Source organism: Trichosurus vulpecula, chromosome 6 (assembly GCF_011100635.1).
Source record: "Trichosurus vulpecula isolate mTriVul1 chromosome 6, mTriVul1.pri, whole genome shotgun sequence".
Lineage (NCBI taxonomy): Eukaryota > Metazoa > Chordata > Mammalia > Diprotodontia > Phalangeridae > Trichosurus > Trichosurus vulpecula.
The window spans coordinates 221,403,303-221,419,001 of NC_050578.1; the positions used below are offsets into that span (position 1 = coordinate 221,403,303).

Genomic DNA, 15,699 nt, shown 5'->3' on the forward strand with positions numbered 1-15,699 from the left:
GGTCTGTGAACCCCAAGTAAGAGTCTTTGCTTTGAAGGCTCTTTCCCCTGTAAAATCTGGACCCCTCCCTCTTTCCTCTAGGCCATTTAGCCTTGGCGGGTCTCAGCAAAATGAGAGGATTGAATTAGATGGCCTCTGAGGTTTCATCCAGCTCTAAATCACCCAGAGCAGGAGTTGGTTAGCAGGAGAAACCCTCCAGAGCCACTGGTGTCAGGGATACCTAGGAAGCTCAGGGTTGGGGAGTAATCAAGGCCAATTTGTATTCCTGAGGCACTATGATGATACTCTAGATTTTGTCTAAAGGAAGGTGACCAGGATGGGAAGAGGACAGAAGTCCAGACCCTAGGAGGATCTGGAGGACCTTGGAGATCCTGGAGATGTTTAGCCCTGAGGAGACAAGACTTGGGGGTGGGAAGGAGAGGGATACAATAGTTACTTTCTAGAATCTGAATGGTTGTCAAGTGGAAAGGAATAATGGGAAGAAGTTATGGAGCTACAGACTTAGGACCACTTATCAGACATGCTACAATGCAAACTGCTGTTCACGTTGGACTAGAGAGTCTTTGGTGCTATGGGAGCAGGCAGAGTCAATGTGTCCTCTTGTGACTTGGGCTCTAGGATGTGAATAGGCCAGGAATGTCACTCTGAGGCCCAGTCCCTGCCAGGCGAGCAGAGCCAATGCATCTCCTTGAGGCCCAGAGTCAGGAGACACTGAGACCAGTGTACTCCTGAGGCCCAGGCTTAGGAAAAAAGGGTCCCATGGCCGAGGGCTTCGGCTGTCATCCCAGGACCAAAGCCAACATTCCCTTTGAAATGTTCCGTTCATCCTCGAGGACCAGGCTTCTGGCCAAGAGACTCCTGCTCCTACACAGCCTCAGGCTAAACTCAGCCTGGCCACCCCAGACATCTGGGCACCAGGGTGGTGCAGACAAAATAGGGGAACAGCCAGTATGTTTGGAAATATGCTTTCTGGGAGGTGGCATTATGCAATGCAAAGAACTCCAGGAGAGGCATCAAAAGACCTCAGTTCTAGACTTAGTTCCACCACTCACTGTGTAAATTAGAGGAAGTTACTCTTCTTCTCAGGAACTCAGCATTTTCCTAAATAAATTGAGGAGGTTGGACCAGATGGCCTCTGAGGCAGAATTAGTGTCAATCTTAGGGTCTAAGGACCCTTAGGACAAAATTATCATAGTTCCAAAGTGGGAAGAGGCTTCAGAGATCATTTAGTCCAACCACCTCATTTTACATATGAGGAAACTGAGGCCCACAGAAGTTAAATAACATGCGCAAAGTCACACAAGTAGTAAGCATTAGAGGCAACACTTAAAACTGAGTCATATGAGTGCAGATTAAGTACTCTTCCCTATATCAACCCTAATAATTCAACCTCTCTTCAAATACTTCCTGTGACAGGGAATTGACTTCACTTAATCTATCTCTTTTCCCCCAAATGCCTCCTTAATTCCCCAGGAAATCTTCTAGGGGACATGGGGAAGCCAGAAAGATGGAGTTTAGGCCAGATTGGGCTTGATTTTTGTGGGGCCACTCCATGCTGCAAGGCCAGCTGTTCTGCCCTCAGGGAGGGGAGGGGTGATGACATATGAGTCCTGGCTCCAGAGAACAGTCTTTGAATTCCAAGGGCCCTTGTCACTGACCATTTTCACTGTGCTGTGCCTCTGTTTACTCCAGTACCCTTAGAAACAGTATTCACAGAAGTAGAGGGTTATGGGGTGGGGGTGGGGGGCGGGGAGCAGAGGAAGAAGGGAGCTCCTGAAAGGAGTCCTTTGATATCTTTTAAATCCAAGAAACAAAGTGGTTTCCTTCAAGTAAGGCATGGCTGCCAGCTCTTGCCAGAGACATGTTTTTTTCTTTTCTTTTCTTTTTTTCTCTTTTCTTTTCTTTTCTTTTCTTTTCTTTACTTCTTCTTTCCTCTCTCTCTCTCTCTCTCTCTCTCTCTCTCTCTCTCTCTCTCTCTCTCCATCTCTGTCTTTCTGTATGCATATGTCTCTCTCTCTGTTGCTCCATCTCTCTCTGTATGTCTCTGTTTCTGTGTGTGTGTCTCTCTCTCTAACTAGGGAAACCCTCCCCCTGATCAAAGCCTGCTTGGGCCAGTCCCCCTTGCTCCCAGAGAGAGGACCAGCCAGGAACAAGGAGCCAAGACCTTGCTGACCAGGGGATTTCTTTCTTTCTCTCCCTTGGGAATGCCCCTGTCATGAGACCAGGCTCTAAATAGATACAAGGTACTATATTCAGCTGTCATGGGATGCCCCGGAGATCCCTGGACCCAACCAGCTCCCTTGTTACCTCCCATGGTCAACACCTGCTTCTCCCTGCTAACTAGGAGAGTGCAGATAATCAAAATCCCCAGATAACGCAAAAAGTTTCCTAAGAACAACCAGCAATGCTACACCCATATCAAAACTCTCTGAATGACTTCTGTTTGGGGAGGGGCACCAAGAATTTTTAGGGACAACTAGAATGGCCATCCATAAAAGATTACCAGATTAGAAAACAAAGGTCTTGGATATAATCCTGTTTCTGTTTGCTCCCTATGTGACTTTCAGAAAGTCAACTTAACCTCTCTGGGCCTCACCTGCAAAGTGAAAGAGGTGGTATTGATGATCTCTAACATCACTGCAAGCTCTAAATCAACATTCCTCTGACCCTAAACATCCCTTAATAAATAAAACATTCTACTCGAATACACTTCCATTTTCAGCCTGGACTGCCTTCACATGCAGGGGTCCTCAAGAGGTTGAGTTCAATCTACTGGTCAGTTTTGAAATATTATTTGGTGCCCTAAAAGAGTTGCTACTGCTTCGCAACCACTCCATCCCCCTCAGCAGCTTGAGAATACTCTCTGTGGGCAGTGAAATATGGCCAGCAGCCAACCTCTCCCTTCCTTCCTCTATCAGTGAATTATGCCCCTCCCAGTGAAGAGTATGAGGTTCCAAGAAATCATAGACTATTAGAGCTGTAAGGACCTTAGAGATCATCTAGTTCATTCCTAGTAAACAGAGACAGGTTTCCATTCAGCATAAGGAAGGATGCTGTAACACTCTGACAATGGGATGGCTATCTCAGGAAGTAATGAGCTTCCCATTCCTGGAAGTCTTTAAAGAGGAACTGGTTGGCCACCTATCAGAGACTAGGTGCCCTCAATCATCCTCTCCAGTTCTAAGATCCTATTGCCTTATTCCCTCATTCTAACACATAAAGAAAATAGGTCATAGAAAGGACAAAGGACTTTCTTGACACAGTGAGTGAGTAGTAGAGTCAGAACTGAAACCTAGCTTTCTTGACCACCAATAAGTTCTGAACTCCTTCCCCTTGGACAACCACATCTTTCCACCATGGTGGGGCTGCTCTTGGGTCAGAAAAGGGAGATCAGTCAGCTAAACTTTTATGGCTGGTACTGGGCAGCCCAGAGCTTTGTTATCCCCTAACTTGCTCAAAGATAACCAACAGAAATGCTGGTTCCTAGAGCTTTTGCACAGAGACATCCAGATCACTCAGACAATACTGCTACAGATAACTACAAACTCTTAATGACCTCTGCTATCAGTCTGCCTCATCCAGTCTGGCAAATGTTATAGCTAGGACTCAGCTCCTTGCTTCTATACTGCTTGGGGGATAACCAGGTCTGCCATTGCCATCAAGGAAAATAATAAGCAATGAACTGGTGCACAGCTCTGTGGGGATAAAAGTCAAAAGACAGAGAGCCCTGCAGAGAGACAGACCTGCAGTGAGAGGCCCTCGGTAGAAAGTGCACTGCAGAGGAGATACTCCTGGGAGGGTGCAATGCAGAAAAATGCCAGACTGAGCCTTGAGCTCCCCATCTGTAAAAGAGGGAAAGCGCTTGCATCGCGCAGAGTCGTTGTGAGCAGCGTGCTTTTGAGACCTTCAAGCAACTAATCAATGTAAGTGAACGTTTTTTGTCACCTAGAAAGACAGCTGCACAAAATTCTGGCTCGCTACAGACCCTAGTTTCACTAGCTGTAAAATGGGGAGAATAGACAAGCTAATAACCTCACAAGGTTATTATTTTATTGCAGAAAGGGTGCATTGCAGAGAAGGCTCACGAAAGAAAGTCAAACTGCAAAGAAGGGAAAAATGCAGATATGGCTCACCTTGGAAAGGGGTCACTTTGTTAACTGGGCAGCTCCTTCCAGAGGAGGCACCCTGTAGAGCCAGGGCACAATAAAGAAAATACCTTACTGGCTCAGTTTCCCCATCTGACAAATAGAGAAAATACTTGCAGTACCAATTGCATAGGATTATTATATTTATTACAAAGAGGATATGCTGCAGAGAAGGCACAGAATAAACACATCACAGAACCTCAGTTTCCCAGTCTGTAAATAGAGAAAATACTTTCACTACCAACCCCATAATGTTAGGATCCCATTTATTTCAAAGAAGGCACATTGCAGAGAAGGGTCAGTACAGAAAAGGGCACTATAGAGATTATGCTACAGAAAAGACTCAGTTCTCTATAGGGAAGGGCACTGAAAAACACATGCATTGCAGAGAGGGGCACTGCGGAAAGCGTTCACTACAGAAAAGGGTCATAAGAAGGAGGGCCACTGCAGAGAAAATACTGCATGCTGCAGGAAAGGCTCTCTACAGAGAGGACTGCACAACAGACGAGGCACTGTAGAAAAGTATACACTGCAGAGAAGGGCCACCACGGGGAGGGCTACTGCAGAGAGGGGCACTGCAAAGACACTGTAATACATCGACATCTTCACTTCACTGAGGATGCATGAATGGCCCCATTGCCCACCAGGGATCCAAACCAGGTGCTCTGATTCATGTCTGGGCTACTGAGCCTCAGGAGGTGAGCTCTGAGGTAAGGAAAAACTTAGAGAATATGTCTATTGAGCTAAAGAGTCAGAGGGCACCGTGTGAAAAGTAGGGGACCAAGAGAAATGAGTGAGATGAAAGGTTCCTGGACGATGGAGGTGTGGGTCACCCCCAGGGTGAGAAAGGAACTTGAGGGGGAGGGAGAATCTTAGTGTTCTGATGTGTATGGACAGGCATGCACCCTGATCAGCCACACGGTCCCTTCTCGATGATTCCTTTGAATGTCAGAGATTAACTCCCTGGCTAGACAGTGCCTGGTAGAGACTTTAGACTATTTTGTGCCAAAGCACTCTCATCCAGAGGCTCTTCCATTGCAAACAGGCTCAGCAACCTGGCTCTACTTCTTCTACTGGGACTGGGGACAGGACCAAGATTTATCAAGTATTCAAGGTCAGCCTGGGCCCTGAGAGAGCAATGAAAATCTAGCTGGTGGCCCTGGGTCCAGGCCCCTGAATGATAACCACCAGGAAAGTCTCAGAGTGAATCGAGGTCTCTCTTCCAACCTTCCTGAAGAATGAATTTCAAAAGAAGGCCAGAAGAAAGATCAGAAACAAAGAGAAACCTGAGCTAGGTAATAGGAATATAGAGACCCAGTGAGATAGCAAAGCAGAGACAAAGAAGAAATGCAGAGAAAAGAAGACTGACAGAGAGAGATGGATGGAAGAAAAATAGAGGAAGAGACCATGGATAGGGCACTGGACTGGAAATCAAAGAGTCTTGGGTGCAAATCCAACCTCAGACACCTACTAGCCATGTAAACTTGAACTTATCTGCATGTCTCATTTTTGCCATTTATAAAATGAGAGGGTTGGACAACATGGTCTGTGGAGTTCATTCCAGCTTTAAATCTATGATTCTATGAGGAGAGAGAAATAGGTAGAGATGGGGAGAGGTGTGGTGGTAGGGAAGGGAGAGCAGTCAAAGGGACAATGCTGAAAGATCAAAACCATTCCACTGTGTGAAATTGGGAAGGATGGTGACTACTCCCCAATTGATGGGGACTACCTGCCCCTGTCTCCTGATTGGGAAGGACAAAGAGCCTCTGATCAAAGAAAAAGCTCAAAGCAAGGCCCAGAAAGAGGCCAGCAGATGATCCCAGGCCATGAATAGCCAATTCAGTAAGATCAGACTTTAGACAAGAAAGGCTTGTTTGTACCTCAAAAAGATGGCTGCCCTTTGAGTTTGGCCTTTCTAAGCCCTGTTGCTGCTCGGTTCCTACCCACAAGTAGCCTTTCAAGGTCAAAAAAGACGAGATCAAGAAGGGGACATGGTGAGGGGGTGGACAGGAGACATAGAGGTCATCTCCAAATTTCAGGCTCTCATAGCAGCTCTTAGGAACTCATGGCTAGGGCCCCAGTTCCCTTCAGAAGGGACTATATCAATTAACATGTATTTATTAAGTGATGACTATGTGCCAGGCACACATAAGGACAAAGAATGAAACAGCTTACTTCATATGAGCTTACATTTTAATGGGAAAATAAGTTTTGGAAAGAGCTAAAAGCAGACAGGGGGGTCTACAGGGAGCTCCTAGGCATTGACCTCTGTCTCCAAAGATACTATGTTCACCCACCTCAGTCTCAGCTTTTCCTGGATCCTGTGCCCCCATCTCCCCAGTTGAATGATCAGACAGGTTTCAAATCCCCAGAAAGACTCTGAGAGCAAGACCCTTCTCTTGCCCTATAGTTCCTCCATCACCTCAAATACTTCCTATTTCTATGGGTCTCCCTCTGTCCCCCAGGAAAATTTTCTCCCTCAGCACATCCTCTATCTCCTAGGGATTCCTTCTTCTCCTGAAGTACCTTCCTCATTCTAGATTCTTTATTCCCTCCCTCTCTCCCCCGGGGACTATAGGCTTCACCTCCTCCACAAACACTAGGCCTAGGCAGACCGTGCTGTTAAAGAAAGAGTCCTCTTTTGAGCCTTGTTCCTTGCCCCATTCTCTCTTTCCCTTTCTCACCCCCTCCCTTGCTCCCAAGCAGGCCCATACTGTGCACAGTGGAGATTTAAAGCTGGTAGCAGGGACCTCAGTAGGTCAATGCAACTCTCTCTTCCTCAGAGTCTGGAGTCATTCACTCCCTACACAGGACGAGTATGCAGTCAGCCAGCCAGAGACTGAGACAGATTCATAATTTGTACAGTGTGACTGATGCTGGGGGCACTCTGCAGCCCACTATAAATCACCCCTGACAGGAGAGAAATCATTCATCCAGAGCCAGCTGCCTGAGGTCTCCAAATCATTCTAGAAATGATGACCATGTGTTTTTCCTGCTCCCACTCCCCAGGATTTCCCATGCCTGCCCTGAAGTTATATGGCCCCTCCCTGAGTACCAGACTGAGCTGTGGCCCACTCCTCCTAAGGTCTACAGTTGATGCTTAGCCTAAGATGCCAAAAGAGGCTGTTATTTCCTGTCCAGTGAATCAGAGATTCCTGGAAGGTCTACCCACACTTAGCTACTCAGCCACTCCACCACCTTTGTCCTACCACTTTTGCTCCAATCTTCACCTGCAGCTATCAAAAATACCGAGTCCATTAGTAAACCATGCTAGGCTGAACTGGTACTAAGACTTTAGTTTCAAGGATGGTTTTCTTAATGAAATGGATCCTGCCATCTGAGTGGATCTGATCCTAGACTCTCAATGGGTAGGATCTCAGGATCTGGGATTGAGGCAGCCCTGGATCCATGGATCTGAACTGATTGAAATGCTGGGATCTGAGTGGCTGGGGTCCTGGCATGTGAATAGTCAAGACCCTAGGATCTGGATTGCTATGATCCTGGGATCTAGATGATTGGAATGCTAAGACAACTATGGCCCTCTCTCCTTATCTCATGCCTAGATTTCTGTGAAAGCCTTCTAACCCATCTCACCAACTGTTCTCACTTCCTCTCCAATCTGTCCTGTACAGGCTTCTGGAATAAACTCCCTTAAACACTGGTATTCAATGATGTAGAGACAAGAAACATAGATATATAAAACAAGGGCTTTGGGCTAAATGATTTCTAAATACCCCTTAAATTGGTGACAGCCTATGTTCTATATTTTCCTCCTGTCTAAAAACTGACAATGGCTCATTGTATCCAAACACATGAACCTATCATTCCAGGCCATTGGTAATCTGGCCCCAAACTTTCTATTCAAACTTTTCTACCACTATAAACCAACAAGTCACCTCTGCAACCACCAGGCCCTATCTTGTCCCCAAAACAAACCATGATCATTTCAGTCTTTAAATATTTGCTCATGTTTTCTCCCAGTATCTCCAGCCTAAGATGTCTTCCTCTTTTTCCTCTTCCCATGCAAATCCTTGGAGTATGGGTCACACAACTCAGAATTTGATTAGTATCTACTTTTGAGTCTTGTTGGCTCAAGTGGACTCTGAGGGAGCTCACTGAAAGCAAAGGACATGTCCCCTGCAGCAAGTAGAACCTAGAACCTTTGTGAAGCAGGACTAGACTTTGAATCCATAGACCTAGTTTTGACTGCGGTTCTGCCTAGGTAACCTTAAACAAGTCAGTTGTCCTCCCTGAAACATAATCTAATTATCCTCTTCACACTCTACAGTCTTTACACAAGACCCTCCTTTCATCTCTGTATTTTGCACAGGTTGTGCCTCATACCTAGAACACACTCTCCATTCATCTCTGCCTCTTAGAATTCCTAATTTTCCGCTATGTGAGGCCTATCCTAATTCCCCCAGCTGCTAATGCTCACATCACCATGTATATAATTTGTCTATACCTATATATGGATATCTGACATCTATCCCTCCACCAAAGAATACAACCCCCTTAAAGACAAAGACTGTTTTATTTGTCTTAGTATCCTCAGCATCCTGCACAGTGGCCAGAACATTATAAGCATTTAATAAGTGCTTGTTGATGTATTGCTTGATATGTAAGCTAAATGACCTTTATATTCCTTTCCATCTCTGAAATCCTAAGAACAATGCAAAGTGGATGCCCAGTAAAGGTGGCTGAGTGATGGATGGGTCATAACTGCCCTGGATGGCTGCTAGTTAGAAGCCTTGATTCCAGAGCTTACAGACTTAACAAATCCATTCCCTTGCAAAATATCTCCAAGCCAGAATTTTTGTATTCCCTCTCAACCAACACCAAATACACACTTCAACAGAAAATTGTAGGGTTTCCAGGGAATGGTAGCAGGGTAAGGCATGTACAGATGGTGCCTACTCACCAGCCACCCAGCCCATGGTGGGTAGGAGGGGAGATCATGTGTGTTTGTGTGCGTGCTCATGCGTGCACACGTGGATGGGAGTTTCTTGAGGATAAGAAAATGGAGAGGGAAAGTAAACATGACTGTGTTCTAAATTCCAGCAAATAGGCTGGCAGATAGGGCAATAGAGTGAGATCAAACCTTATTTTTCTTACCCAAACATGAACAGGACACACACACACACACACACACACACACACACACACACACCATATTGGCACCTAAGAAGAAATTCAGCCACCAGCTAAATCTCACTATTCAAAGCCAGAGAAAAAATACATCTGACAGAAAGAACAAAGACTCTCTAAGCCTGAATGAGTTGCAGCAAGGAAGCATGAGGTAGCACAAAAAGAACTCTACTTGGAAGTTAGGAGACCTGGGTTTAAATCCTGGCTCTGCCACTGACTCACTAACCTTAGGCTAGTGGTTTCTTTTCTCACAGTCTCAGTTTCCTCAAATATGAAATGGAGGGATCGGATTTGATCCCTCCTAAGTCTTACATTCTCTAGTTCTAAGATTCTATGCAAGAGATAGCAATGAGAGAATTTGGCAGAGAGGCAGTGGACTGGGTTCAAAGGGCAGAAAAAAGGGAAAAGATCACAGGAGCATAGATTTAGAGGTAAAAGGAAAATTAGAGCTTATCTAATCCAACTCCCTCATTTTACAGATGGAAGAAACTGAGGTCCACAGAAGAGAGGTGACATCCAAAGTCATTTACTCACTAAGTGGCAGAACCAGGATTTTAATTCTAGTCCTGTGATTCTAAGTTCAGCCTTCTTTCCACTATATCATGGCAGGAGCAGGAGGTAGAATAAGTATCAGCTGGGTGAGTGACACTTTCTTGTATAGGATCACTGCCAAGGTTTTCATGGGCCAAGACTTTCATCCTCTGCCACCTCACCCCACCTCCACAGGAAGCATGGTTCCTTCATGCTTGGCTATAGACCTGGCAGTCCTCTTCTCCTATTTCTGGTCCTGAATCTGAGAAACCTACCTGATTTGGGAACTATTGCACCTGTCCTAAGAGTGTAAGAAAATAACATAAAACTGAAGCCCTTTTTGGGTTCTTTATTTGTAAAGTGAGTTAAACTAGATGGTGTCTAAGGTCATCTACAACTCTGGCATTCATTTTTAGTTCTGACATTCTGTGTTCTAAGGTCCCTCCAAACTCTGATGTTCTAAGGTCTGTAAGAGGGTTTGCGTGGGTGCTGGAGACAGGGTACATATGTATCTTTTTAAAACAATTTAACTGTTTTAGAATATTCTCTTCACCTTCCTATACCTTGTTCCCAGGCTTCCATTCTTCACCCCCCAATTACCTTCAAAAAGGACATTTTTCAGCATAATTTGGAGCTCTGCAAAGAATGTCTCAACACAAAGTTTCAGGAATAATGCATGCCATCACAGGGATGTACCCCTTGTTTCCCTAACTCCCTGCTTCCCAGCCTCCAAAGAAGGATCACCCCCACCATACACACATACGTGATATAAGTGGATAAAGAAAGGAACAGGAACAGGAGGGAGATTCATTGGTTTTTTTAAATGGGACAGGACCTGGGAAGTGTAGCCTGGAGGCAGAGATCTATAACTTTGGTGACCTCCACCTGCCCTATGACTTGAGCTATAAACATTGGTTCTAAAAAATCTGTGAGAGGAAGGGTATTTGGTGTAAGAGGTACCAACTTCTTAACAACTCCTGGAATTCAAGAAGCAGACCTGAGGAAAAAGCTCTATTACTTTCTGAGGTGGAGCCCAAGGCAGGAAAAGATGACACATTCCCAAGGTCAGTCTCAGGTGTCTCAATACAACATATCTACCAGAGGTCACAGACCCCTGGACCAATGCCCTTCCTGTTGGGCCACTCATGAAACCTGCTGCTATGTCTCTCCCTTGCAGCCCCCACCAGCCCTTCTGGCCCCAAGTCAAGCTCTTTCTGGTTACATAACTCTCTTGCCAAGGTCACTGCTTCCTAGAGGGGAGCCCTCTGCAGACACTTGCTCAGTAGTCCCAAGGACAACAGAAGGCAACCATGACTTTCTCAGGGAAGGAGTGGACTGAAAAGAGGACTAGACTGGTCAGCAGGGGACCTGGATTCTAATCCAGGTTCTGCCACAAGCCCATTGTGTGACCTTGGGAAAGCCATTTGCATTTCTACTAGTGGCCTCAGTTTCCTCATTTGTAAAATATGGGGATTGATAGACTAGAAGATTTGTAAGATCCTTTTGAGGTCGTTCTGTGGTTTTATGATTTAGGTTCAGTGGAAGTAACTTCCTCCCTCACTACATTGTGAAGAGGAGGGACTCTCCCCAGTTTAGCCGCAGTGGGAGGCTCTGTGGCCCAAGGAGATGCAGAGTGAGTGCCAGGGAGTCTAACATCTAAGCAGGTATGAAGGCTTAGCCAGACCTTGCCTGGAGCAGACAGCAGCTCCAAGGCGCACTCCTCTCTGGCTAAATGCATATCCACCTACCATTTGGCTCAGTTGTTTCTCCCCGGGGACTAGTCCTGGCCTGGTTTCTCCTGCCTCCATAGAGCCTGGAGGCCATAGGGAAAGGAGTGTTAAATATAGTTCTCTCCCAACCTTTCTTTAGGGCTGCCATTATCAGCTCCCCTTCTTCTCTTCTCTGGCTACCTTAGGGAAACCCGCTGCACTCACAGGAGAAGCTAGAGATTCCTGCCAGAGCTGGGATGAAATTTTATGTGAGCGAGTGAATGAGGGGAGAAGAATCTGTCCTGTGACCAAGAATCTGTCCTGTGTCTGAGCTGGGGTGAGAGGACAGAGGTGGAGGAGGATGTTCTTGCCTTGGTATTATCCTATTGCCTGGAGGATACTGACTGTCCCGCCATTCATTAGCTATAAAGATTCTCCCGGCCTCGCCCCACCCCCCATTCCCTCTGTTATATAGTTGATTTATCTGTTCCCCAACACTCCACGCCACTAGCCTCCTTCCTCTTCCTCTAAACTAGTCCCATTCCAGTCCCCCTTCTATTGCCAGAACTGGAGAGGGAAAGCTAGGTTGAACCGCAGACGCACCTCCACCCCTCCACTTCCCGCCGGAGAGGGGGCGGGGGGAGGGGCTGCCAGGTGCTAAAGGAAGCTGCCACTCGGGCACACACACACTAGGAGGCAAAATTTAGTCCATGGGTTCGAATGCAGGCTTTGCTACTTACTACAATGCGTGACCTTCAGCAATCCGGTTAATATTTCTGACCTCAGTTTCTCCATCTGTACAAGAGGAGGTTGGGCTAGATTCTCTCTAAGGCTCTTTATAGCACTGTAACCTAGAATTCTGTGATCTTCCCTCTCTGGACTTTCTGAGAGTCTTCCTCCACCCCAAATCCAGAGCTCTCCGTCTGCTTGCTAGGGGTACCCGGGTAGTTTTGGGACCCCCGAACACCGAGACCGTCTTCTCAGGGGTTCACGGAGCACATCGGCAGTGCCCCCCAGCGGCAGAGGTGTGTCCTCAGAAGAGCAGGGATGTAAAGGAAAAGGCCCAAGCCCGGAAGGTGGGGATGGGGGTGGGGAAAGGGTATTGTTGTTTCCCAAGAGGGTGGCGGAGGGAGGGGAAAGAGGCACTTACCCGCGCGTAGCGGGATGAGTAGGGGTCTTCAAAGAGCGCCCAGATCCGTGGCTGCCAGCGGCGCCAGAAGCCGCCAGAGCGGCCGTCGGGTGAGTCACTGAGCGCCAGGCCCTTGGTCATCTCCAGCTCATCCTCCCCGTCACCAGAGTCACCCGCGCCATCTCCATCCGCGTCCTCTGCGCTGTTGTCCAGAGGCGCCCCGCCGAAGCTATCGAGTGCTTCTTCCGCGTCGCGGTGCTGCCTGTAAGTCATCCAGCAGCAGGGCTCCACGTCCGTCTCGTCGATGCCCCAGAAGGCCAGCTCTTCCTCGTACAAGGGTCCGCACACGTCAGCCGGACAGTGCAGCTTGCCGGTTCGGTAGTAGTTCAAGATATGCGCAAACACGCCCGGGTGCCGGTCGAAGAAGAACTCGTCTGAGCGCGGGTCATAGTCAAAGTGGCTGTGGGCGTCGGGCTCGGCCAGCCAGGCGAGCCGGGTCCCGGGCAGGGTGCGCAGGGTGCTGCGGTACGTCTGGTGCCGCGTCCCGCCCACGTTGATCACGATGCGGTCGCTGTCGTCGCCTTGGCCCATCGCGGCTTCCCCTTAGGCATGTCGCAGGCCAAGGGCACCCATGGGAGCGGCGGGCTGGGATTCTGGGGCTATCGTGGATAGTGGGGGACTGTGTCTTTCTCCCCAAGACCCTGGGGAGGGGCGCGCAGCGAAGAGCAGCACCTGCAGGAGGGCAGGCGGGAAGGAGCTGCGCCTTCACAGTTAGAGACTGTCTCTTCTCTCACCGCCCCGCCCCCTACCCTGCGGCGGCGACCCGGCTCCCTAGCACCTCTGACAGTCCCAGTCCCCCAAATGCAAAAGCCCTCCCCCCTCCCGCCACCCCTTTCCAACCTCTGCCTCTATCAGTCGGAGTGAGATGGAAAGAGACAACGAGCCCTTGGAGGCTGTGTGGGTCGCGGGAGGGGGGGGGGGTGTCCTTGCTGCCAGATGTGTACAGACAGTAGCGATGTCCAGCTACAGAGGAGGAGGAGGAAGAAGGTGGGGAGGGAGGCTTAAGGAGGCGCTCAGCTGCGGGCCGGGGGAAGAGGAGGAGGAGGAGGAGGAGGGGGCCGGGCTCGTGCTCCCATCTCAGCAGCAGCGTGAGAATAAATACATAAATAAATAATCTAAGGGAAAATCGAGGAGCCTTCGAGAGCCCAGAGACAGAAGGAAGGCAAGGCGCCTGCGTTTGGGGGTAGAACGAGCCGCTTTCCCGGGGTCCAGAGGATGGGAAGAGAGGGACTGGAAGGCGGTGGGCTCGCTGGTTCCTCCCTCCGGGAGGGGGGGGGGGAAGGAAAAATTACCAGCAACCTCCCAGCCCCCGGCACAGGCGAGGAAAAAAGCGGGCCACTGGAAACGCAGCTTGGAGCGGAGACAGAGCGGAGGGAGCCTCAGGCTCCGTTCTCCTTCTCCTGTGCTCCCTTCCCGCCGTGCCCGCTTGCCTGCCCGGCTCCTAGTGCAGCCTCCCCGAGGAATTGCCCGACCCTGTAGGCAGTAGGGCCCGGGAGTTGCTCTCTTGCCGCCTTCCTGTGCGCCTCTGCGCTCTGCGCTCCTCTGCGCCTCTCCTCCTTCTCCTTTTCCTTCTTCCTCTCCTTCTCTTTTTCCCTTTCCTTCTCCTTAGCCTTCTCTTCTTCCTCCTCTCTTCCCTGCTTCGCTACCCCTCTCTTCTCGGTTAGGGTTCGCTTGTTTCCCCGGGCACAGTGCTGAAGGGACAGCTCCCGAAGCTGGGCTGGGCTGGGCGGCGCTGCGCTGGGTGTTAGTCGGTGTCTGGAGCTCGGTCTCCGACTCGGTTCCTATCCTCCGAGGTCCCGCTCCTCCGAGGCGGCTCTCTGCAGACACAAACGGCTGGGCTTGGCGTGGGCTGGCTCCGGCCGCGAGGGGATCTCGGTCCGTGGAGGGGGGCGCTGCACCTAGGAAGTCCCTAGGGCCGGGGAGGCTAGGGGAGGCGCGGGAGCCGGGAGGCGGCAGCCGCCGACTAGGTTGCTACTTGGGTAGGTGCTGCCTCTGTAGCTGCGGCTCAGTCCCAGTCCAGCCCGCCTGGTCGGTCTCCGGACACTGGCACCCAGCTCGCGCAGCCGCACTCGCCAGCTGATGGAGGCGCCGCTCTGGGTCCTAAAGAGCCCTAGCTCTGTTCTAAGTCCCCTCCTCCCACCTCACCCAGTCCTCTCTCCACCCTAGTTCTTGTGGCGCCCAGAGGAGTCGGCAGCAAGAAGTAGATCTTATGCCATAGTCTAAACACCTTGATTTGCTCACCCAGCCCTTTGCCCTGACTTCATCCCAAGCAGCCCAAGGCTGCGGAGGAGAGAGTTCCCCTGGGGAGAGGGGACAGACCTGGGGTGGGGAGGGGGCTGTAGGGAGATTGAGGCCGGTCCTAGTGGGACTTCGGACACGCTGAATCCCAGCAGGCACTAGTGGTTAGCCAAATGCCGTGACTTTGCCAGCCCCATTCTCCTTCAGCTTGCCAACAAACAAATCCCCTTCTCAAACACAGAGACTTCCTAATCTACTCCCTATTGAGAAGACGGAAGATGTGACTGAGACGGAAAATCCTGTTAAACCGCATCTCCCTTGCTTCCCGCCCTCCACCCCCGCATCCTGGACACTGCTTATAGGATCGTAGGTTCATAGATCTAGAGCTAGAAAGTATATTAGAGGTCGTTCAGAACAACCTCCTCATTTTACCTATGAGTAAAGGAGGCTCAGAAAGGTTGTGACTTGCCCAAGGTCACACAGGAGGTGATACGGCTAACTGGCTATCAAACTCACGTGCTCTGGTTTCAAATACAGCATTCTTTTCACTGTATGGCACCCCTTCATTGATCCCAGAATTTCTCCCTGACTGCTTGCTCCCTCTTACACTTACACCTCCAAAAATGACCACTACCTAGTTCCACTTACTTGGACACTCTCCAGTGGTGCTACAGTTGCATTGATAGCGGACACTTGTCACTAACTGGAACCTCCCCACTTACTTTCCAGTCACACTGAC

At 49.2% G+C, this 15,699-nt stretch overlaps 1 protein-coding gene across 1 annotated transcript in view; it reads right to left on the reverse strand.

Annotated features, from left to right (window-relative positions):
• Nucleotides 1-13,253, reverse strand: part of KCNC1 (potassium voltage-gated channel subfamily C member 1) — a 78,741-nt gene extending 65,488 nt beyond the window's left edge. Inside the window, exon 1 of the mRNA XM_036764442.1 lies at nt 12,684-13,253. Coding sequence (XP_036620337.1) covers nt 12,684-13,253 — 570 coding nt within the window. The remainder of the gene's footprint in view (nt 1-12,683) is intronic.
• Between the last annotated feature and the right edge of the window lie 2,446 nt (nt 13,254-15,699).